This window comes from Eupeodes corollae, chromosome 3 (genome assembly GCF_945859685.1).
Source record: "Eupeodes corollae chromosome 3, idEupCoro1.1, whole genome shotgun sequence".
Lineage (NCBI taxonomy): Eukaryota > Metazoa > Arthropoda > Insecta > Diptera > Syrphidae > Eupeodes > Eupeodes corollae.
The window spans coordinates 122,660,914-122,687,300 of NC_079149.1; the positions used below are offsets into that span (position 1 = coordinate 122,660,914).

At 32.5% G+C, this 26,387-nt stretch overlaps 1 protein-coding gene across 1 annotated transcript in view; it reads right to left on the reverse strand.

Annotated features, from left to right (window-relative positions):
* The window catches only part of LOC129952828 (protein dachsous), a 232,028-nt gene that overhangs the window by 201,664 nt on the left and 3,977 nt on the right, over positions 1-26,387 (reverse strand). The window contains exon 2 of the mRNA XM_056065679.1: positions 2,907-5,051. Within this exon, the coding sequence (XP_055921654.1) occupies positions 2,907-4,895 (1,989 nt within the window). The 5' untranslated portion in view covers positions 4,896-5,051. The remainder of the gene's footprint in view (positions 1-2,906; positions 5,052-26,387) is intronic.

Here is a 26,387-nt window from a genome sequence, read left to right on the forward strand (position 1 = left end):
AGCTCAATGCAAGTGGTTAGATATTTTTTTCTTATTTAAACACAAAGAATTGGGAAGCCTTGGGAGTTTTAAATTGAATAAGTATTTGTTGAGAAGCTACATTCATTTTAAAATAATTTTAAGGAGGATGAAAGGTTTAATAAGGAGACATCCAGGCATGATTGCCTCGGAGAAAAAAAAATAAAACAATTTAGTTTCTTATTAATAGTTAACCAATAAAAACACAGAAATAAATCATTATTAATCTGCAAACAAATGAAATAACTGTTACTCGCTCGAAGATAAATTAAAGTTTTGCAGACGTTAATTTCGTAAAATATAACAAATCATTAATCTTTCGCACTTAAGAACTCTTTGAGATTCTCAAAAAAATCAATCAAGACAGCTGTTTTAACAAAAGAGGTGCTTAGACTTTGGGTTTTCTTTTAAATTGTACCGAAAATAACGGGCACGAGACGAAAGCGAGTTAGAATTTTCGGTTTTTTTGTATACTTTTAATTTAATACCGATACTGAATATGGGTCACGGTTTCAAATAACTTAGTATGAAACATGCAAAAACATTATACAGTTATTCGATAAATTGCCCAATAACATGAAATTTATATAAATTCCAAACAAATCGCACAGACTTAAGCCCAAAACCCATTTCGCCTAGTCAAATAAATAAATTGAAGTAGATCTAATAACAAGCAATCTACTTCCTAACATAAATAATTGAAACTAACTTAATATATGTAAAGTCAATGTTTCTGAACGAAATGTAATGTTGGGCCCCAATTAACTCTCCTATAGAAATCAAATTCAAAAAGCTACCGTCTCAACATTCAAATTTTACCTTAATAAAAACCACAGTGGGCTCCATTTTTATTTCGAAAGATAATACAGTTGTCTTAGTTATACAGAGAAACAGAAATTGCGTTAAGCAACAATTTTTAAACAACTTATCAATAGTTTAATGTATGTACATTAAAAGTTGTTTATAGGCGACATTCTCTGGTGGTCGCTACTAGAATTAGTAATTAAGAAACCTCAATGGCAAACAGAAACAAAATGGCAAACTCTTGTTGGGCGCCATTTACTCTACACTAGAATCAGGTAACCTCACAAAAATATCAAAAAATCCTACATTTTGCAACGTGTTCTTGTACAGTAATTCAATCAACTTGTTTTTAGATAACTAACTAAAACAACTCTCATATTGAGCGCAATTTTAATATGCACATACATTGATCAAATAATAAAAGATTTCTTGCTTAATAATCTTAAGGAATTTACAGCCAAATTGAGCTATTTATAATTTCTCGGGTATATTTATATTATTATCCACTGTTTTCAGGATTACAATAGTCTATACCTTCATCTAAAATTTTAAAAATTCCACAATGACATCTTAATGGCAATTAACAACAAAAAATACCTAAGTGGCTGCCCATTGTCTATTTATTTATAGAAGTGATGTTAAGGTGATTGAACCAAATGCCTAACTACCTACTTTAAAAATTGCTAAATCATCAAAGTACTTAACCTATTAAGACATCACTTTTCATTCCTTTAACTAACAAGCACTTAAAAAATTTGATATCTCCAAATTAATCAATTCCCTGCTGTTTTATTAATTTATTTTTTTGCATAAACTAAAAGCTTTTTAATAAGACGAAAATATAATTTATGAAATTTCATTGTTTTTAGCAAATATGTCCATCAAAAAACTCCAAAAAAAAAAACATATTTTCAATTTATTTTAAGTTGTCAAAATTTTTGTTTAGTTGTTCTTCTTCTTCTTCTTCTGCTTTTCTAAAAAACTTCAATCATCATATCAAAAACATAGAAAAATCTGACTTCAGACATATTTTTGTTTTGAGGCCAAGTCGTGAGTCTCTATACATCGCATCCATCTATCGTTTCAAACCTTAAAGTACAAACAAAAAAAACTGTTGCCTCATCTTACCTTAAAATAAAATAATAATCATAATGGGAAACACAGGCACAAATGAAATTCAATAGATTTGGTATTATCGATAAAAATGGTCAGTTAAACACACCTCAAAACAATAGGATTACCCATAGTTATTTTGTATATTTCACAATTTGACAAGAGAAAGCTTTTTTACGATTACATGTAATGAGATATGGGAGATATCTTTAGACCCAACATGACATTGAATTAAAACAAAATATATTCAAGTACAAAACAACAACAAAAACGAATACAAAATTATTGAAAATTTGATTGACAACCCGAAAGACAAGTACCAAGATAAATTAGTCGATTGTGTGTGGGAAGACCGTTTTGTAGAATTCCACTTAACAAAAATACAAAAATTGTTTCCTTTAAGTTTCTTGTTGTCTTCTTATGTTTTTGTACCCTTCAATGTGTCATGTTGCGACGCCGGCACCGCCACCGCCATCTACCACTGTTGTTGTTATTGTTAACAATTGAATAAGCTTAGATGGAAAAACAATTTCACTGTGGTCAGTGAGTAATTGCTCAGGCCTCATAGACGTACAAAGCCAACAAAAACAAAAGAACAATAGAATTCTTCGTTGTTTTGGTTTCTTTTTATTTTTGCCTCGAAGGGTGTAATTCGCTAGTTGGCAGCATTCCCATTGCAATTTTTCAATTATCTTAAATGGCTCGTTTAAAAAACAATAACTACTTTCGTACTGCCGGAATGACTTGAGGTTAAAGCTTGATAGTTGCAGCCCCTCTATATGAGCGATGGTTAATGGAAGGTTACATGGTTCATTTTGTTCAACTTCCTTAAACTCTTCATCATCACGTTTGATTTTTCTAACAATCTCCCCATAGACCTTTTCAGAAACAAAAAGGAGAGACATTTTCCCCATAATTTTGTAACCCACATCTTATACAATACCAAATAATAAGACAAATAAAAGACTCACCTTTAAAATACACCTTCCCAATGGTTCCTTCTCCGGCACTGAAACATTATAGAAACTCTGATCGAATATAGGCTCATTGTCGTTGACATCGTGAATTGTTACCAAAACGGTAGCTGTCGACGATAACGGTGGATGTCCATTATCCTTAGCGACAATTTTCAATTGCGGGACCGGTTCTGTTTCGCAATCTATATGCGCTCGTGTTGTTATTAATCCAGTATGTGCGTTAACTTGAAACCATTGCGAGTGCGTTTCGGGCGTATCAACTAAGGAGTAAATCACCGCTGAGTTATTGCCCTCATCCTTGTCGACGGCTACCACTTGAATGACTGAGGTACCCGGATCGGCTACTTCCATAACATTCGCATAGTAGACGTCCTTTTCGAATTCCGGTGCATTGTCGTTAATATCGGTCACGCGAAGGTAGATCGTCTTCGAGGCATGCAACGGTGGATTGCCATTATCGGTGGCCACAACACTCAGAGTGTAGTTGGGTTGCATTTCACGATCCAGTGGCAGTTCAACGATGACCAGGTAAATGATGTTGTCACGTGTGGTTAGACCGAAATGATCGTCACCACCTTGCAGCGTGACATTCACATTTGAGTATTCGGTCTTTGAGTCGGGGTCGTTGACTGAGATTCGAGCAACGAATTCACCGGGCTGGGCACTTTCGGAGATTTTCGGGGTAGCGTCGTCACTGAGGAAGATAACATTGATAGTGGGCTGGTTGTCGTTGACATCGGTCACTGTGATCGACACGAAGGCGGTGGTCTCGAGTGGCTGTTCACCGTGGTCCTTTGCCACCACCACCAGTTCGTGTAGTTCCTTTGCTTCGAAGTCGAGAGGCTTGTTGACGGATATCATGCCCGTATGCGAGTCGATGCGGAACATTTGCTCCTTGTCACTTTGGCGTCGATTGATCGAGTATTCCACCAGGCCGTTTTCGTCGGCGTCGGTGTCGGAAGCGTACACCTGCAGCACGCTAGTCCCCACCGTCACGTTTTCGGCGATTTGGGCGAAGTACTGACTCTGGTTGAAAATCGGCTGATTGTCATTCACATCCTGGATGGTGATATTGACGGTCATTTGGCCCTTCAGGGGTGGACTGCCACCGTCCGCTGCCTCGATGACCAGACTGTAACTTGGCGTTGTCTCCCGGTCGAGGAATCCGAAGATCTGTAGGTCTAAATAGTACACTCCGTCCATTTCACGATGTGGCGCCAAACGGAACGCTCCGTTCGTATTTCCCGACACGATACTATACGACTGCGTGTTAAACGGTTCCAGATCGAGATCTCGCGCCGGATTCAATGTGCGTTTTACCTCTTTCGGAGTGTTTTCAGGGAATTCGATATTCATGACGGGTGTTGGAAATGTGGGTGCATTGTCATTTTCGTCGAGTACTTTTATCACTACGCGGACGTTATCCCCACTGAGGGGTATCGCCACCAGACTGTACGATGCACGACGTTCTCGATCCAGCTGGATTTTAGTCCGTATCTCACCGGTTGTGTGATCTATCGACAAATCAGTTTCAACAGCACTACCCGGCACAGGCACTATCAAATATGGCGGACCACTGTCAATCCTACCGTTAACATCACCGATAAAACCGATTTGACGCCCGATCGGCACCCCCTCGGACACTTCCAAATTTCGCACATATTCGCTTGCAGCACCACCCGTCGCTGAAAACACTATACATATCACAAGAATCCATAGAACCATGGGATTTCGCCTGATGCTCTTTTGTATGCTTAAGTCGTAGTTTTTATTTTGATGGTAATGATGATAATGTTGATGGTAATGATGTGTTGTCAGCCTTAAGTTCTTTTTATTATTATTAATATTTGTATGGGTTTTTATTGTTTTTATTTGTATTTGTTTTTTATTTATTGTTGACTTGGTTTTGGATTTTTTACAAAATAAATATTGAGCCATTCTTACGAAGCCCATTTGCATGTGGCTTCGATAATCCTTTGACATTTCGTTCGCGTGTGATTCATTAGGGATCGTCGTTTTGGTCGTTTTGACGATAGGATAACATCCAAAGATCACCGATTGAGGGATGACGGTGACATAGTTGATGAGTTTAATTATATTTTTCAAAGCAAGCTTAAAATGTCCAATGATGAGGATTATCTGAAATGACAAACGATGTTTTCTTTTAGTTTGATGGAATATTTGTAAGGGAAAATACAACTAAAAAGTTATAAATTAGATACAATGTTTATTCAATAATATGAAATATGACATATGTATATTCAATCAAGAGCTTCGTATTATGTGCAATTTTAATGTTTTGGGCTTCTTGCAAAGATTCAGAGAGCATAGTGTTAAAAAAATGCTTTTAATATGAAATTTGAAATATATCCCTAGTAAATTAGATCAACAAACAAATATCTAATTCACGTTGGGCGCCATTTCTTAAAAAAGATCATGTTGAGATTCAAAAGGTGCTAGTCTTAAGAAATAAAAGATCCTTCTAGTGCCGATATTTGCTACAGAATAAAGAGTAATCATTTTGTTGGGTAGTTTTGCAAAGGGAAATTTCACGTTGGACGCCATTTTTTCATATGAAATAATGATAATAATATGAAATAAGTTGACAAATCTAAATCAACCCAGTATTCGATTATATTTTATTTAAGACAGATGCAACTAGCTCTGGTATATATAATAATTATATGGAAATCCCAATCTGGGCACAGCTTATCCTTAAGACTCAGCAAAAGAGAAAACGAATTTTATATTTGTAGGATTTAACTTAAGTCAGGTAAATTAAAAAAGAAAATTTGATGTTTTATTATATAAAAATCAAGCAATTTTAAATAAACATTGATTCGCCAAAATTTTCATATAAGTAGATGAAAAAATAACTCACACTTGATGACGTTAATCTCGTAACAAAATATAAAACTCTAATGTGTATTTATGTATCAATTAGACAGCTATAGCTAGGGATATCTTACAACATGAATATTTGAACAATTCTTACTTGTGCAAAGTAAGTAAATTCCATGAATTGCAATGAAAGGCACATTTTTGTTGATTATTCAATAAGTTAAACAAGCTTTTCTATAATTGAACTATGCTCTTCAAGATGTTTATGAGAATGTACTAGTCTTAGATAAGAACAAGGACTTTGCCCTTTAATTTATCGCTTGGATCTCTCTCACGCTTGCTCTCATTCAAAATTCAATCTCGAGAATACCAAGTACTCGAGGTTGTGTTTCTTCTTCATTGAACCAGAACATTCCATTCTTATCTCTAACCACAATTTAAATATCATAATAAAGAACAATTCTCACATGAATTCCAGAAGCCAATGACGACGTCATCACCCAGACGATAAGTGATCCTCAATTTAAGTTCACCACAATCTTCCCCAAAAACTCAAACAAAATATGCAACTTCATCAAATTTAAATGAAATTTATCAGCAAATATGATCAAAAATCGAAACAAACAATAATTTCTAAGAACCATAATTTCTTATATTTTTTTTTGTTGTCTTCATGCAACTTGATTTAATAACCAAGCAATTTGTTCTTTAAAATCCGGCTAAAGACCTGCATAGTCACTCATGAAAATTGAAGATCAAAAATAAATTGTTCCTTGTCTCAGACATGAACATTTATTTTTATTTTTGTTGTTTTATTTTCATTCGAATTATAATTTCATTACGAATAAAAAATTCACCTCGTCATTCAGATTCTGAAATGTAATAATTGTATTGTGTGTTTGGTTGTACATGATTTTTGTTGTTGTTGTTGGCGTTGGAAAGATTCCTTATTGCCCCAAAAGACTCAAAAGGCACCTGAAACAAATGAAATGGAAAGAAAAAGATCCGAAGTTTTTTTTATATCTTGTTTTGTTCTTTCGAATTTCATTCTCATTCTCTAACAAATAGGCACTTCACTTTGGACCGGAGATTGATGGACGACCGACCTTTCCTCCATTCGGTAGGTTAGGTAGATAGCAAGGTAGGTAGGTAGATGCATATACACAGGAAAGTTGAAAGCATACCAAACGCAAAACAAAAAAAATAGAGACGGAACGCTGTGTCTTAACCTTAAGAAACCTAAAGAACTTAATGGAATGCGTTCGAGGGCAAAGAGAGAAAGATACCAAAGCGTGGGGGTTAAATGCTTTTAGGCCTTTAACTAGGATTTTACCTTTTTGGTGGTTCATGTTTTTTCTTATTCTGGATTTTGGTCTTTTTTTAGAGGTTTTTCTATTTTTCTGTTTGTTACTTTTGGTTTGTTGGCCTATTCTTATGGTTTTGGATTTCGATGCACGTAAGGAAGACATTTATCATCCGAAATGACTATTTCACTGGAATCGAGCTCTCTCAACAAAACAGAAATAAAAGGTTTTCTTTTTTTCTGTATAGTTGTTTTGTTGCTAGTAGATCTACTGTTTTTCTTCTGATCACACACTGGGATGCGCGCTATATGGTGCATATAAAAGACAACGACACGATTGCATCCTCTCTGCCTATAGATTGTCGGATGTGTTCTGACAACATACATAACAATATTCTGATTTTAGTTTATTTTTATTTTGGAACGGTTAATGAAGACGTGAAGTGTTGATCAGATGAATACGAAATTAGCTTCTGGAGATAACATATTCACAACGAGTAGTCAATAGGATATATATTCGTAATTTTGGGACAAGTAATGTTTCTATTAAAAGACGAATTATTTTAAAGTTAATGCTTGAGCTGGAATTACATTAAAAAGGGTGGAGATAGTTTCAATTAGAAAAAGTAGAAGAAATTTTCACGATTTCTTAGAAGACAGCATGCTTCTTAGAAAACTTAACTTTAAAAGTAACAAAGAATTTTTATTCTTGGGAAGCTACTGATCTTTGAATTTTTAATACAACAAAAATTTACTTATTTTTCTATTATATACATAGTTCAAATAATGGCGCCCAACATGGGATTCAGTTACAACCACTCTTTCTGTTTGTACTTGCGTTAGAAGTTTTGTGTTGGTTTTCAAGCGATGATTCGTAAAAAATATGATTGCCTTCACATTACCCAAGTGGCGCCCAACGTGAGGCTTAACAAATCTTTGAACAGTTGAAAGGTTGACGGTTAAGGCTTATTAGATATACATTCTGGGATAAATTTTGTTTTTCTTCTAAAAACTTGGCATTCTCCTTCGGAAACTTTACCTTTTATTAAAATATTCTGTGTTTCCTCTTTTTTTGGAAAATCGCTGACAGAAATAATGTGGAGTTATTGATTGTGGTTTTATTTAATATTCTAGGATCTTAGATAACTTTAATTTATTTATTTCAGCGTGAACAGATTAAGTCAAGTTAGCTAGCATTCGCAGATTTTTGTTTTAATTTACAAGCACTCAAGGGGTTAATAATATTCTTAATATGTTTGAAGTTAAAACACAATGCGAACTTTGGAAAAATAGGAAGAGATAACTTCTTCGTTATATTTGCTTCTAGTGAGTTTAGTGGCGCCCAACACAATACTTCATACATATACACAATAGATAATAAATGAGGTTGTTGGATATTTTGATAAATAAAATAAAATGTAACATTAACAAAATTCAGCTGACTATTATAAGTTCATGTTTTCTTTTGTTGTTTTTTTTTAAATATAACCAAAACGGTTATTTCACTTTCAATTTAAAAGAGAGTGGCGCCCAACACGAGATTCAACTCTACATATTTGGAAGTGGTTGTATTGAGTAGAATTTCTGACTCCATACCAAGATAATGAATCATCAAAAATTATTATTTTCATTCGACTGACAAATATCAGAGACAAGGCCCTAAGTGATTTTATTAAAAAAAGAAATTCCTAAATCAATTTTATTTATCAAATACAAATCTACTGAAACTGATTTTTAATATATTTTATTCCAAAAATATTTATACATCAACACATAATTTATTTTATTATTTATTTCCAAAATTATAAAGTTTTATCGAATATTTAAATAATTGCTCAATATTAGCAGAATACCATTTAAATGAATCAACACACACACACGATTACTTAATTAAGCTATCAATCCCCCAAAATAGAACCAAAAAATCAAAAAAAAAATACAAAAAGATTTAGTTAAACATTGGCATAAATGTCTTTTGAATACATCAATAGAAACGGCATATCTTTCTATTGTGTGTTTCATGCTTTGTTTGTCAAATTTATTTGACACATGCTAATTTTTTCTTAGATGAAAGAAAAAATAAAATTTAAATTGATTTTGCTTTTGCTAATGAACTACTAGCAATTTGCATTTATTAAAATATATAAATATGTTTTTTTTTTTGTCTTTCTAATGCCTCCAAAAATAAATTAAGTTAAAGTGTGTTTGCATAGGTTGATGGTGTCAATAACATTTAGTTTCAAATGTGATAAAGTTGTTAAAATTGCACCTATAATATGACACCACAGTGCATTTTGTGGGATTTGTTCATCCATAGATATGGCTGATAGTTAAATGGCTTGATCTAATGTGTCAAAAATATGAGAACTTTAATAAATATTAAGACTCCTTGTGATATAAATCTACCTATTACAACAAAACGTAGATAAATATAAATTCAAGTTCGTACTTCAACTCTTTTGTTTCTTAAGCTGAAATTTAAATTCAACATTTTTTATTTCTAGTTCATGGTAATAAGTTCACTATCTCCTTAACAAAATGTCAAATTTAAAGTATTTCTCAAGACATTTATGTAAAATTTCTGAGAAAGTCATTCTCAGAAAACGAACAAATCTAAGTTAAATCTTGGTTTTCCCTTCTGTGCCCTTTTGGTTGTGATGTGTTCCATTTTTTTTTCTTGTGGTGACAAGTAGAGCACAAAAATTGCTTTTACCATGAAAACTCAATCTTAATCCAACTTTATCTCATATACAGCCGCCATAAGTATTTTATTTTACTTCCTAACAAACGAATCTAACTTTCCCAAAGAAAGAGATTGAAACAAAAAACTAGAAGACCTCCAATGCAACATAGAAAAACCGTGTGCCTGGTGCACAATCTCAATTTGCTCAGACGTCATCGTCAACGTGGTTGAAGGTAGCGAGCGTAGCAGTGGTGGTGGCGGTGACTCTCTTTATACAAATCTGCGAATCGGCTGCGAGTTTGTTAAAAGAAAAACCACACTCTCTATAGATTTGGCCTGCTGTTGTGTAGTTGCAGGAACTTCAGCACTTCTTCTCTCAACACACTCTATAAAAAGACAGATGACCACAAATATCTAATTAATCTATGTTCTTCTAATTATTTCACTTACGAGTCTAATCTTCATTTATTTCCTTATTTTTTGTTTCGTTTTATTCTAAATCCAAGGAAATGTGTTTTTGTATTTTCTTTTTTACCATTCTAAGGTTGTATATTTTTTTCCTTTTTGGTTTTAGCTACCTTTCAATTTTTAATTAATTTCACAAAAATAAAAACGAACTTTAAAACAAAATAAAAACGAATAAGAAAATCAGAACCAAATAGAGAAACGCGAGAATGAGCGAGATAAAGAGAATAAAAAGGAAATACAAAATTCATCTCAAACAAAACCATCTCAAAAAGAGTCAAAGAAATGATGATGATTGCCAAGAAATGGTCCATTGTAGAAGCAAGCGCAAAAAACGATGAAAAGAAAGAGAAGATGAATAATAATAATAAAAGAAAAGAAGAAGAATCTCAAGCAAAATGTGAAAGAAGTGCGCGCGGTATTTCTTTTTTTTTTGTCTTTTTTGTTTCTCTCAACTTTTTTCTTCTATTTACATTCAGAAAAATAATAATAACAACAACAACTTAAACAACAACATTTACATCAGTAGTCTCATAGTAGTATAGTAGTGTAAGTGTTAAAGTATAGTAAAGAGAAACAGCATATACGAAGTAAGTTAGCCTCTTGAACCACGCGGAGGACACTATAGAGTGTGCGGCGCACAACATTAATATACAAAGAGTTAAAAACGTTAAGGAAAAACAACAACAAATAAAAATACAACACAACACAGCACAAGAGCGATCTTGGGCTTAAACAAAATGGAATGGAATAAGGTAATAAAAAGAAATACCATCCCGCAGAAACAGGTATTTGGTGGTGAATTCTTCTAAATCCACACACACTGTGCGTAACACATTGCCGCGCTGCTGCCATCACTGCCACCGCACTAGCCGCCGCCGTTCACCCGTCATTGAACGCCGCCGCTGCCACCGGTGTTGTTGTTGCTATACTTTCTGTTGAGATGTCTTCTTTTTTTTTGGACGAGTATTTTTATTTCTTACTTTTTTTTCCTCTATACGTTGTTTTGTTGTTGTATAATGATTCTATATTTTTGGTGACCTGTTATATGGATTGGGCCGAAGTTAAAAGAAGGTGTTTCTATATTTGGGAAGATGTGGATGGTAGCTGTTTTGTTCTTCTAGGTAAATTATGAAATAAGTTTTTGCTTTTATTTCGAATTAGAGTTTTACGTATTTGATAATAAACAAAAAAGTTGTCAACATAAGTCGTAAGTTGTAACCTACTTTCAATTCATTTTGATAACAATTTAATTACCAGACAAATATTTCAGTTCGCTCATTGTGAACACACGTGATTTTTAACTGGAATAGTTTTCTCAACCTTTTTTTAAAGTTTTAAATTACTTTTTGGACATTTATGATGAAGAACTGTCCCACATCTGGATGTACCCTATTTAACATTAATATAACTCCACCATTTTTTGGCGATTTTTACAAATAAATACATTTTTTCAATGCAATTCTGTCATTTTAATGACCTATTCAAACCCTAATTTTTAGGATAAAATTGTATTGACGGTTTTTGGGACAAAATTTCAATGACGAACATTCTAACTTTTTCCTCTTGATGGGCCTTAATAAATAAAATTGACGAATTTGGAAGACACAGAACCCACAGATTCTTTATTAAAAACCATTGCTCATAGCGTTGCACTACGACCAAGTTCCAATAATTAGATGTCTCAAAAATGCGGATTTAAAGCTATCTGCTTGTTTTTTTCAACGGCCTTTATCTGTGGGGTGCTTTAAAAGGCAAAGTTTGAACAAATGGGATCGTGTATAGAATTGAAAATAATTACATACAAAATCTTGCTCATTTGTTAAATTTGGCTAAAAACTTATGGAATTATTCAAATTAAAAATCTTTATACTTCAATTTTGTCAAATTTTATAGGGATTTATTTAATAATAATAAAATACGTCTTAAAATAAAGTTATGAAATAAACGTCAAATTTTTAAATTCTGAAAAACGCTCAACATATCAAACTCACTTTACCAAACCATTTAAGGACAACACGAAGTTTAATTAAAGTAAAATAAATTAGGACTCAAAAATTGACAGATTGAAATTAGATTGTTTTAGATTTATTTCATTTTCAAAATATCGATTAACAATTATTTAGATGCAAAAATATTTTAGCAATTGACATAATTCATTCACTGTAAATGATGTTTTAAAGATTAAAAGAAATACATATGTGGCTTTATGTACAGATAAAATCGCTTGACGGATACATTCAAGCCTGATTTTTTGTCTAATTTGGCAATGAGATCATAGAGTGCATTTCTGACATCTCTTTTATTGCATGACTGCTCGTTGAGGGTAAAATTCCTTTTATTTCTCGAACCAAAGACTCTCCTTTTGAATAATATACAGAGCTATAACTTTTGGCAATAATTGATAGGACATGCTAAAAACTTTCAAAAGATATTCATTATGTAGCTTAATCGTTTTAAAAAAGAGCGGAGACAGTCTAGTTTGAATGATCACCATACAATTTGACGTATTTTTCTTTAGTTAAAAACATCTTTTGACATAAAATCTTAGTAATTTCAAGGAGTTCAAATCTATGAATAGGAGATACGGCTTCTTTTTCTGCTGCAAGAGTGTTTTCACAATGCTTTTTAGGACAAAAATGTTATTGTTTGTTAAATATCCACTTCGCTTATTGCAAACTGTTAAGCGATTCCTTAAAACTTCATAAGATAATTAAAGAACAGTTTCTCGATAGTTGTCTAGATCTTATAAATCTCCTTTTTTATGGATTGGGAATAATATCGCGTGTTTAAATTCATCCAGCACGCTTCCATTATTCAAGATGTTATTGAGGGTTTCCATAAGTTTTTTAACAATAACCACCGTTTTCGAAAATAATATATGGTATTCTAAATGTCCTGTTTTTGACTATTTTTTTATTTTACTATTTTGCAAAAACAGTGAAATAGCTAACCTCTAATTGACACTAAAAACTGAAATAAACCTTCTTGTGTTCGGTATCAACATCAATATCAATACAATTTTTCCACTGGTCAATGAAATTAAGAATTTTACCTGAAGAAACCGCAAACATCCTCTAGAAATCTTATTTCCGAGGAATGTATTTTTCAATTTTAGTATTTCCATGACAAATTCTATTATTTTAAGTTTCAATACTCATGAGTAAGATTTTAAAAGTGTGTGTTCTTCTATGCCAGGTACAGAAATTGTCTTAAAATTGATATTTCAAATAAAATTTCTGCTAATAACAAGGACCCTTGGACCTTTTGAATTGAACCAAGACAAAATAAGTGTGTTTCAATAGATTAAGTATAAACCTACACTACATCTTTCAGACCTTTTTTATTTCTTACGTTCTGTCAATCAGTTAACGGTAAAGTTTATTTTTATACCTACTTGTCCATCTCGCCAAAAAGAATCCTTCAGATTTTATTCAAACCCGAAAAAACGACAAGCCCCCAATAGGAATGATAAATTATGAGTAAATCTTCTCTTTACCTTTCGAATCTTGTTCTTTTTTATTTAGTTTGTTTTTGTAAAGGTTTCAAACATAAAAAAAAATATTTTGGAATTCTTTGGACGTTATATACACATATTTGTATTTCATTCCATCAACATGGTTTCATTAGTCAGCATCATCGTCAATGTCGTTATTTTTTTCGTCTTCTGTTGAGTCGACTAATGGTGGATTGTTGCATGAGTGTTGCATGAAACAGTTACCCAAAAGGAAATAATATGATTTTGAATAACTGTTGCTTATGCATATCCAGTGAAAAAAAAAGAAATACATGTGGAAGTTGAAATTGGAACCCCCACACCAAGAAGACTGCTTACTTTTTCCTTTTTCTCTTTGAGTCTTTTCTTCAAGTTGTCTTTTTCAGTCGTCTACTTAGAAATAAGGATCATTATGATGGTTGTTTGATAATGATGTTTAGAGTTTCTGAGATCTAAGGGATTATGATCAACGTAAGGCCGTTGGAGCATTGTGGTAAAAAAGTAAATTTTATAGAAGGTGACACAAAAGTCTTAACTTATCGCAAGCAAAAAGTTGTCACCTCCATGGTAAAGAAATATTCACCAAAACAATATTTAAGAGTTAGTTCACTTACAAATCCTCTTAATGTGCTTTTTCTATTTACTTGACAAACGTCAAAGTAAAATTGACTTTTGTCAACATTTGAAAGAAATATAGCATCTTCCTATATTGGGTGAGGAGCCTGTTCAATGTGTTTGAAAAATGGCTTAGTCAAGTTTTACTAACATATATAAAGGGTGATTTTTGAAAAGCTATAGAATTGTTTAAACGAAAAACACATAATATTCAAAAAAATACATGAAATCTTTATTTGAATCGATAGTACGGACCATATAATTTAATGTTTGAAGATTATTTCATCCAAATTTTGTACTTGACTGCGCCTCAAATGGTCCATCCACTTAGTCCAATTTTGGTATACTCTTTCCAACATTTTTGCCGGTATCTCACGAATAAATGATTCATTGTTGTCTTCCAATTCGTCAATTGAAGCGGGCTTGTCTGTATAGACATGAGCTTTTCCGGAATGCAGGAAACCCAAAATACCAACATTCTAAAACTGCACTCTTTGTTTTTAAATATTTATGTACTATGTGGTCCTTCCTTTAGATTTGCCGCCATGTTGGGTGCATACCCAATTATTAAAAACAATAAAACATATATTTAATATGCATTGTATCAGCTCATTGCATTAAAGCTCAACTAACACTAATCAAGCGTTGAATTTCCTGAGATAGACCCATAACTTATATTCAGAAACTACACAACGAAAAGACTCATCGCTTCAGAGTATGATTCTTACTCTTCATTAGAGTATGTAATTATATAGCTGGAAGCAGGGTAACTATATATTATTTGTTCGTCAATTGGTAAAAATCGTAATGATGACATCTAATCCGTAGGATTTGACATGATGATGCAGCTTGACAGCCTTTCACGTGGATTGTCTGCTCATCGTTGCTGTTAAAGGTGTTTTATATATACGCAAACCTCTGCATCACACATAATACTCAAAGTTCCAACATCGCTGTCGTTGCATATTTCTTCTTTAGAAGAAAAAAAGAAGCACCAACATCTAATGCCGATGTACAATGTGGACATATTCTCAGATTCTAACACCGCAAACCACCGCCATCAACCACATTCATTAAAACAAGTCATAACCGTCTCTGGGTAGGTGTATGAGACTCCAAACACCAACTTTATACCAAAGTCATATGCAAAGCTATATTGAATTTCTCAGTGTAAAAGAGATTAAGAACATCTCAAGCCCGCCGCCGTTGCCATTCCGGTGCGCTCCACAGAAAAATAAAATGTCTAGTATTGGGACGGTGGTGGTGATGGTGCTGTTCGGTGATACCTACAGTACTCTATGCTGATGTGCTCTGTGATGGTGGAGAATGGTGGTAGATTTCCATGTAATTATTCACTCCTAATGTGAGAAGAATTAATTAAATCGATTTTTTTAGTTGGTTTGGTTGTTGCATTCGTTTTGTTTGTTAACTTTCTGTGTTGTTGTTGCGTGATGTGCATCAGAAGAGCGTAGACAACGACGAAGATGATGACTACTACGACTGACGGCCATGACGACCAAGACGAACTTGGATCCTGGTGGTGCTTCAGCTTGATGGACATTTCTTCTTCGCCCTGGTACGAGCTGTGGCACTAGCACTGGCACTGGCACTGAGAACAACAACTGGCACTATGGCACCTAGTGTATCTCTGCATATGGCCAAAAGCATCAGTCTCAGAAGAATTGGGGGAAAAAGATGATTTGCCGGAATTATGAAAATCAAGAAATGTGAGATGCAGACGCAAAGCTAGCTAGATACCTGGACTGGGGTTTCTTCGATGACGATGACGACGACGAAGAAGACGTTGGACGCACGATGATGATGGCACTCAGGAAATGAGGAAGAATTTGTGTGGTGTGATGCTTTCTTGCTCTTGTCTCGTATATACCCGTACCCATAGAGAGATGATGATGATGAAGACGAGTTTCTGACATGAATGTGTCTGAATATTTGACGACTTGTCGGAATCAAAAAAATTCAAATCTGGTTTTCCGCAGAGGTTTGAACCAGTTTTTGTTTTTGTTTTGGAGCATCCCAGCAGCGCAGCGAGACTGCAGCGGGAGAAAAAACAAACAGACAAAGACAGATACTACCCACAGACGATAAGAAAAAATATGATGGTGCATTTCTTCAACTAATTAGGAACCGTAAAAGCAAACCTATCCCACTGCAAAAAATGCAACCAAGAAATGATTGACAGCTCTTCAAAAAACCTTATCGATTAAACTGACACTTGGGCTTTTTTCTAAAAATAGTCTTTGAATTTCTCTAATTAGATGCATAAGAACAACCACCGAAATCTTATCACACCACCACCGACCACTGACATCCGTCATAGAAAAAAGTTGTACCGTAGATCTTGGGTGTTGATTCGCACTCGACTCCACTCCGAACCTTACCTATATAGGAAAAGGTGTTAAGACCGATAACACAGTCATCCTTTTTCTTGTAATTATTACTAATAAGAATTTCACGACTTTAATCGACGTGCGATGTTCCATCGATGGTTTATTCTTCTTTTAATTCGTCTTTTTGTCAATTTTCCTGCATCATTCTGTGGCTTTATTATCTCTTATTCAGACAGGCGCGCAGAGGCGATCGGATGAGTCAAGTCAACCTGTGCCATGTTCTCATGTCTGAGACTTCTTGAGCGTATCGTTATGTACATACATATATACGAAGTGCTGCTGCCTGTGGCTGGAGAATTTTTCCTTATCTTCATCCGGATTTTGAATTCATTTGGATCTTCCTAAGTATACCCAGCATCAGCAAACCTTCAGCGAACTAAAGCCACATGGTGTATTATAGTTATGAAGAGACGTGATGAAGAGAGACAGAGAGTGCAATCCCCAAGGTGAATTCCATCATCGAACGTGACAAAAACAGCGAAAATTTTTTGATAAGCTCCATCATCATCATCATCACAGAGAGTGAAGAAGTGGTGTTGTTATTTTTTATTTGAATAATATTTTTATTTTTAAACTTAATCTTCCTTTAGGTTGGTTTGGTGTTGAAATAAGTTGTTATTAATAGGGAAAAAATAATTAAATTCAAAGCAAGCAAATGAGCCAATAAAACTACGAGTTACTGCGCTAATGAGGTAACACAAGTTCTTGTTCATTTATTAAGAGTTAAAAATATATTTAAAAAAAAGAAAGATATAACATATTGATGCGTTGAGTGTTCAAAAAGTAGGGTGTGAGGTGGAGATTATTCTTAATAATTCTTAGAAAAAACTAAACCGATGAAAATCTATACACCTTCATCAAAAAATATGCTTTACTACCAAAGCTACGATGATGAGTGGGAAAATTGATCTCAATTATAAAGGAACAAAAAAGAAAGAACAACTTTCCTCAAGATATACCTTAGTCCTCTCTGTGTCTTGTAATTTTATAGGTTATGATTTGTGATGAAGACGCCTTAGAACTCTCAAGACAACACCAACAACCACAAAACGAAAATATATGGAAGAAAATTATGTAGATTATGGTCGTAAAATATCAGAAATATTTTTTTAATCGTCATCATACTATATATGAGAGTGTATTTATGTAAAATGATTTATATAGTTGAATATAACGGTAAATTAGAAAGACAAAAGTTAATATCTTATTTTTGAATTATTTAGTATATAATAAACTCGTTCTGATTGGTTATATCTTAGATCATAAAATTAATTTAATAGATTTGTTGGAGTTTTGTTTTGTCTATAAATAAATCAAAATGCTTCTAAAATTAGGAACTTAGTTAATAAAGTTCTTGAGTTTTTTTTATCTAGAAATGAAAAAAAGTGTTGAATTAGGTACGTCTTTGAGAGAAACAGTGATGTAGCAATAACCAGAAATCATGCAAATAAACAGTAGGTTTCTGAAACCTCAAAATAGACGCGATTAAACAAAAATACATTATTTGCTTTCAATATTTATAGAGTTACTTGTGTTTTTATAAATGTGTGAATTATGAAGGAACGAATAAAGTTCCACAGTCACGTGGTTAAGGCCCGATTGAGTGTAGAAAACAATATATTCAATTTATTACAGTTTTAAATTTGAATTGTTTCATACCGAATATTGACAATATTTTGTGATTTATTTCAATTTTTAGTTTTAAAAATGTCGTGGCCAATAAGTGCATCTTTACAACATTACTTAAACATTTCATTTACGGTCAATTTAAGTTTGAACAAGGTTTAAGAAAAATCATATGCAAAACAAACATAAACGTCTAGAACAGACCAATGGAGTGTTAAAAATACCGTGACATTTCATAACACTGTTCAGCTGAATTATGATACAGAAGTGAAGCTTGTCCAGTGGGAATCGTATTTTTGAAAGAATATTTTAATGACCTACAAAATCCATTTAATACTCCAATTCGAGAATCATGAAATACTACTGCGTTAGTAAAAGTTGTCTGTCTATTTGTATATCCCTTCCCATGTATGTTTGATATCAGACTTAATACCCTAACGATTAGCAAAGCCATCAGCAACTCAAAAGATAAGTCTCAATGTTACTTCTCTACCGCAATAAATATTCCGAGTCCTTTAAAGCCAATATCTACTTATTCATCTAATTTAATTTTTAAGCCTTCTTCAAATTTTTTGCTTAATTTCGAAATATCCTAACATACCTTCCAAGCTTTCTCCGTAATGCGTGTCATTATTTTCATTCCTGTTTTTCCATTTCCATTACACATCTTCCGGTATAATTTTAAGATAGTAACATAAATTAATTCACAAACATAAGAAAAAGCATTACATTCATAGGGTATTATTATTATTATACAAATGCAATATCTTCTCTATTTCATCTTCATATTTATAATATTTTTGATGTTTAGCTTTTCAGCTGCTGCCTTTTGTTGTTGGTATAACATCAAGATCAGCTAATGTCATTTAAATTGCTCAACTTCAAACTCTCCAAACAACATCTTCCTAGGTACTTAGATCACGAACCAAAAACCAGACCACACACGCAGCTATTTTATATAATATATCCATATATATATTTACTATATAGGTAGTTATACGCACAATGCCTCCTAAAAAAAAAACAATTTTCCTTTCCAAATGGTAAACCTATTTATTTTCGTTTTTCTTGTGTTGCGCTGTTGTTGAGGCTGTTTCCATCAACATCATCTTCTATCATCATCATAATAATTTATAAAATTATATTTTAGCCAAAGGAAGATGTAATCATCAAAATATGGAGACTTAATTGCACATACACATACAATGAAACAAACAAAGGAAAAGGAACGATTAGACGAAAAAAGTGGTTTCATCAAATCTTAGAGCAATTACAGTGGGAGGAATTTCATGTAAGCTTCTTTCTGCTTCCTAATCATTCAACACAGATTAAAGCTTTTTGGTTCAGAATTTATACAAAAAATAATACTAAAATTAGGTACCTACTCCTATGACACCACTGTCCTCTGATTTATAGATTTTTTTCTTAAACCTCATGGACGACGCGACGATGGTGATTCTTCAAAACAAAAGATGGTAATAAAAATAAATGTCAAATAAAAGAGGTCCACACATCAAAAATAATAGCTAAACCTATTTTTTATTCAAAAACACAGATTAAGGTGATGTGAAAAAAAGAAAATAAAGTTGATACCAAACAAAAACTAGAAAACATTCATACCATCTAAGCATCTTAGAGCTATAAAAATGATGTTCTCAAAATGGTCAACACACTTTTAAGATGAAAATTTAAATTTTTAAAGCCAATTTATTTTACTTCCTATAATCCTACTTCTGCGACTTGGAAGCTTTATATAGTGAGTAGAGTAGCGTGATCTTTGGAGAATAACAAAACCAACAAAATAATGAATAAAAATAACAATTAAATTGAATTATTACATGAGTTGAGCATTCGGTATAGTGTATGGTGGCGCAAAGAGTAGACAAGCTGTCAGATGACATAAAGATTATTGAATTATACACAAGTGCCGCTCAGTTAAGTTCTGTTGGGGGTTTTATCGTCATTTAACGATCTATTTTTGTGCTAAAACTAACTGACACACGACAATAGCGGCAAATGTTTTGTATATATACAAGTCGTACCATCGATGTCAAAGTCGCAGGTACTGTACAGGTATATAGAAACTCTCTGCTCCGCCGCCGCCGTAAAGTCACTCGCCTCTTTCGCCCTCATTTGCAATACACACGATTTATGGGGTACAAAAGTAGTAGAAATTAAAATTTCGTGACATAAATACACAATAGTTTAAGTATTTTTATTTGTTTTTTTTTTAAGTTTTTTGAGCTGCAGCAGCTTCTGAAGCTGCTATGTTGTTAAGCGAGCGAGTGTTCTTGTTGGTAGTTCTTGTAATTGTTTAGTGATCGTTGTTGCTGTTCTTGTTGTTGTAATGCTTTTATGTTAAGTGCTAGAAGAACTTTTGCTTTCCTTTAACATAGTGTATACAATAAATAATAGAACAAGAAAACAATGCCGCCGCCAGCTACCGTGTCACGAAGTCGGAATGTCTTGCTTGTTATATTGTTTTTTTCGAGTTCGCTTCTCAGCTCTTTTGTTTGGTTTAGTTCTTCTCGCAGTATATGCATGTTTTTACTATTCAACACCCCCTGTATTTTTTTTGGATTGAAACAAGAACAAACATAAAGTAAAAGACCATCGCCATCATGCAAAACAGGAGACAAGATAACGAATTTGAATTCTAAATGAGCTCGCAAAAGAACCATAAACAACATGATGTTTAATCCTTATAAAGTATAGCAGCCAACTTCTTTTTATGCTTGATGATGATCAATTGGCTCGTCTCTTTTTGGAAACCTGATGAAATGTTATGTGCAGTGTGTTGTATTTTGTTTGTGTATACGGATGGATAAACCATTTAACATCCAATTTGGTATTCTGCAAGAAAAACTTAACAACAAATAGAGATGGTTTTTTCATTGTATTCTGTTTCTTCTTCTCAGTTAACCATAAAGATACAAGTACCATAAAGTCTCTTAAGTACAATAGCTGGTAATGAGTTAAGAAGAGATGTATGAATTTGTATCTTCATAGTTTAGGCATGCTTGGAGAAGCATAAGATGGTGATAAACTGTATACAAGAATTAATTAGTTACACTCGTGTGAAAATCAAATACTCTCGCATAGTCTTGTGGTTATTTTTTATTTTTCTTCACTTGTGTATCCCATCCAGCAGTAAAATACATTTTTCAAGTAGTAAATATTTTGTTATTCTTTATGGGACGTGAGGTAGCTTAAAAAGGGTAATTATCTAACTGTTAATCTAGCATCAAATGAATAATTAAACTTTGTCAGATATTTCATAACCATTTTTTTTTCATAGCCCAAACTCTAAAAAATTTCGCATTCAAAAATTATTTATTCAAGAAGAAGCTTTTAGTTTTATTATAAAATTCGTGAGAATGAAAATTAAACATTTATTTTGAATATTTTGACAATTTAAATGCAAAAATCAATTTTATTTCATTAAAATTATTTTTATAAAATTAGTTTATTTTTATATAAAAAAACAATTGAATTAATTATTTCTTTTATTTTTTTGTTAAATGGCGGTGTTTTTTTACTAAAATACATTTTTTAATTCATTTTTATTACTATGTGATTTTTGAATAAATGTTTTATTGCTTGTCGGAATACATTTGGCTACTGGTAGTGTATTTATTCAATATAATGATTTATTTTGTGCATAATTTGCTAACTTCACACAGTATGAATTGAAAGTGGTAATAACCATAGTTGGCATTTAATTTTGAATGTATTTCATGATTTTTAACTCTTTGCTAAAAGTCTGCATAATGATGATGGGTTGTTGTCTTCTTTGTAGGTTGACATATATAATAAATACTTTTTTTTTTAAGTGGCAACAATGTCTTTGTATGGATTGTATTTTTATTGAAATGATCTCGAGCATGAAAAATGTGAGAAAAATCGTTATACAACACTGGTTTTGGCCTCAATGTATTTTGTGTTGTTGTTTTTGTTTGGTTTGTTTCTTAATAAATTTGTATTATGTTTGAGATATTAGCTATTAGAGCGATTTAAAGTGTGACTCTTGTTATGGTGAATAATATTTAAAAATGGTATTAAAGCATGGCCAAAGTGATTCCAGTTAAGGTATTTAAATATGTAATTTTTAAATAATTATTCAGTTTCAAAAAAGGTGCCTTTTATATATAAGCTACAAACTTGGTCAAAATGAAACTTAAAACCGATTTTAATTAAATTGGTACCAATTTCGAAAAAGAGGCTTTTGGTGCATATTTGCACAATAAATAAATATTTTTAATTTTCTAATTGTCGGTGTGTAAAAAAAAGTTATTAATTCAACAAACAAAATGGGTTTATATTATTAAAATGTCCTAACATGTTTGTTTTTTGAAGTAATGGTAGTTACAGGAGAAATAACAGTCGTAAAATTAAAAAATTTATTTGAATTTAAATTTAAAATAAGTTTTGTGAGCAGCGTAAACGTTTACATAGTCTTGTTTACATGAAACACGAACATCAAATCTCGGTTGCAATTTGTTAAGGTAACAAGCAGTTAAAGCAAATCATATGAATACGTTTTCGTAACTCTAAAAAAGAAGTCTTCTATGGCGGTAAGTGTGGGAAACCCTGCTTAATTGATTTTATTCAAATATTAAAAATTAACACATTTTGGTGTAATGTTTCACAATTAATTTTCGTATTTGTAAATTTTATGGTAGAAAAAAGTGTGGTTAGAGAAATCGATGGAAATTGACAATTCTTATATGATTAGTTGGATCTTAACTCCAGTTCCTACGCCGAATATTATACGATATTTAAATTGATAAGCTCATATTTCTTCTGCTGATTTTGAAATCGTGGACTGCCACATTTAATATGTTACGACTTATTCGATGTTTCGTCTAATGTTTATTGAACATCATCTTCAACTTTAATAACATTCTTAAATATTACATTACTAAGTTTTCACAAATGCAAAAAATGAGAGGAGTAGTATTCATATTTCAAGAACACACTCTTACAAGCTTTTATACCAGATAAGTTACAGGGACTTTTTCAATTTACAAACAAAAGTTGCTGGGATACCACAAGAAAGTGTTATAAGACCAATTTTGTTTATCTTGTTTGCAATCGATTCACTTTTGTGAACAAATTATTGTATATAAATAGCAAGGGTTGCTACTTATATTTCTAGCCTAGGTAAAAGTAAGTTTTGGCAGGCACCATCTGACATTTTTTTTGGACATTTTATGGAAATTTTTAATCATAACCTTCTACGAAACATGTTTCGTTTAAGTGCTATTTGTGTTGTTGACAGTTACTTGAAAAATGCATCTCGGGCAAAAACTGGAGTTAACTCGTGAACATTTTCGTGTGATTATTTTTCATAACTTTTGACGTAGATTATCTCAACAAGAGTAAAGGGATGAATTTAATTCTTTCTACAGCGACGAATTCAATCATAGTCGTCCGAAATCGGTTGTTGTGCCACAAAATATATATGCTGTGCATGAACTGATAAAGCAAGATCAACATGTTACATATGGTGACATATAGTCATCTTTAGGCTTTAGTATGACTAGCATCAATAAGATATTACATGAACATTTGGCCGTGAAAAAATTTGTTCGCGTTGGATCCCACATAATCTGACAAACGCTCAAAAGAAGGCTCGTGTCGATTAGTGCAAGGAAATGGAGAAAAATACGGTCAAGGTGCATCAAAGACTGTGTATAATATCTGCGCAGTTGAAGAATCATGGATCTATGCGCATGAGCCCGAAACAAAACAGCAATCAACTGTATGGGTCTTCCAAGATGATCCAAATCCAACAAAAGTTGTTCGCAGAAGAAGCACATCGAAGCAAATGGTTGTCAGTTTCTTCGGCATTACCGTTCACGTATCGACAGTAACGAGCAATTTAAGTTGGTCAATTCTGAATGGTATATGTCAATTTTTTGATAGAAGTCATTGGAGAAATTCGAAAATCAGAAGAAGAGGCGAATCATTCTTTATCATGACAATGCAAGCTCTCACACATCGGCTGAAACAAAGAAATTTTTGACCAGCCAAAACATCGAATTATAGAGTCATCCACCGTATAGTTTTGATTTGGCAATCAATGACTTCTTTTAATTCGCCGTTGATGCATTCAACAACTATGTTTTGGAGGTACCTCAATCGGAGTGGAAAAAGTGCTACGAAAATTGCTCTTCATGGAGAACAATTTGAAAAACAATAAAACCAATTTTAATCGTCATTCTTTGTTTTTTCATTATAAGGCCAGAAATATAAGTAGCAACCCTCGTAATAGTAAACATAATTCAATGTACCTACTTAAGAGCTTTAGAATATTAAATCAATAAATAAATAAGCTACGTTTTTTTGGAACTGCGAAAAACTCAATACTTAAGTAAAAAATCGTAAATGCGACACAATGTTCATTCTTTTGTTTTCAAAAGGGTTATGAGAACCATTGTTTAATGTCAAATCACAGTAAGAGAGTTAGGAAAATAGGAAATAATTTAAGAAGAAACATTAATGCACCATAGTCTTAAAGTTTGGGATATATAAAATAGAAGGGAAAAACAAAGTAGGGTAAAGTTTTTCACAATCTTGTTGTGCCGCTAAAAATAGAAACTCTCTACTTAACATCAAATTTGAAGTGAAACTGGCTTTTTTTCTACAAAACGTTCTACTCTCATAAGTAATTTTAACAGACATTTTCAAAGCATTCGATACACAGAAACCTAGAAATCTGACAGTATTCTAAAAGACTTTAGGATCATATCTATTATTTATATGCATTTAAATACTTAAAACCAAAAAGTATTAAATTTGCAAATTTCTATTAAAAAAAATAGTTCAAACCTAATTTTAAGCAAATTGATTTATTCATTAAGACTTAAGTTGTGATGAAATAATATAAGACCATACACAGAGACAACATTACCCTTTTAAACTTCTCCATCTAAGAGATTTTTAAAACTAACCTAAAACTAGTGGCAGACTTGTTTTGATGATCGTTTAACAAAGTTTAAACCTTAGTTTGCAAGCTATGTAATAAATAATGATTTTAGAATCTAAATTTCATGTTATGATGTTAAATATTCTTCCTGAATGCTAAAGAACAATCAAAATATAAAAAATGTGGTCCGATAAAAGTTATTCTAAAATGATACATTTAACATCTCTATAAACCATTAAATATTATAATTCTATAAGTGGTCTCGTGACATTTTTATTATAAAAAATACTACTTAAAATCTCAAAAATCCTAAGAATTTCTGATCCAATTCTTTACTGTATAACACTAAAAAATAGAACAACAGATGCTTCTATTCCTTCTTGTAGTAATTTTTGTTATTTTAATTTTTTGATTCACAAACAAATGTCAAGATACAAGAGAGAATTTCCTACTGAAAATTAAACATCCGCTCTAACTGATAATCTTCAAGAAAACATAGTACCATTTTATCCTCAGAGTTTTAACCGACAAAGATCAAATTTAAATAAACAAACACCTGCTACTTATCTGCCAAAGTAAATATCTACTTTTAAGCATACACTTCATTTCTATATTAAATTTCACAATCGTATAGAAAAATAAGTTATGTGTGTGAAGATCTTTAATTTATCATAATTTACGTTATTACAAATGAATAATTTTAATATTCCCCATCAACACAATTGTACAAATGACAAATAAATATTCAATTGACATTAATGGTGATACTAAAAACATAGAGTAATACAAAAATAATAATGAATGTATACTAGCTTTGAAACTAATACTTTTAACTAACCCATGTTATGAATATGTAGTACCCGTGGCATGATGGTTAGTGCGTTGGACTGTCATGCAAGGGATCTTGAGTTCAATCCTTGCCTGTGCCACCTTAATTTAAAAAATTAATTTTCGTGGGTACTGCCTCTTGCGAGGAATTGACAATTCCTTCTAGAGTAATTCTTGTCATGAAAAAGTGCTTTCTCAAATTAGCCGTTCGGATTCGGCCTTAAATTGTAGGTCCCCTCCATTCCTCACAACAGTACTCGCACACAGGAATGGTTGAGA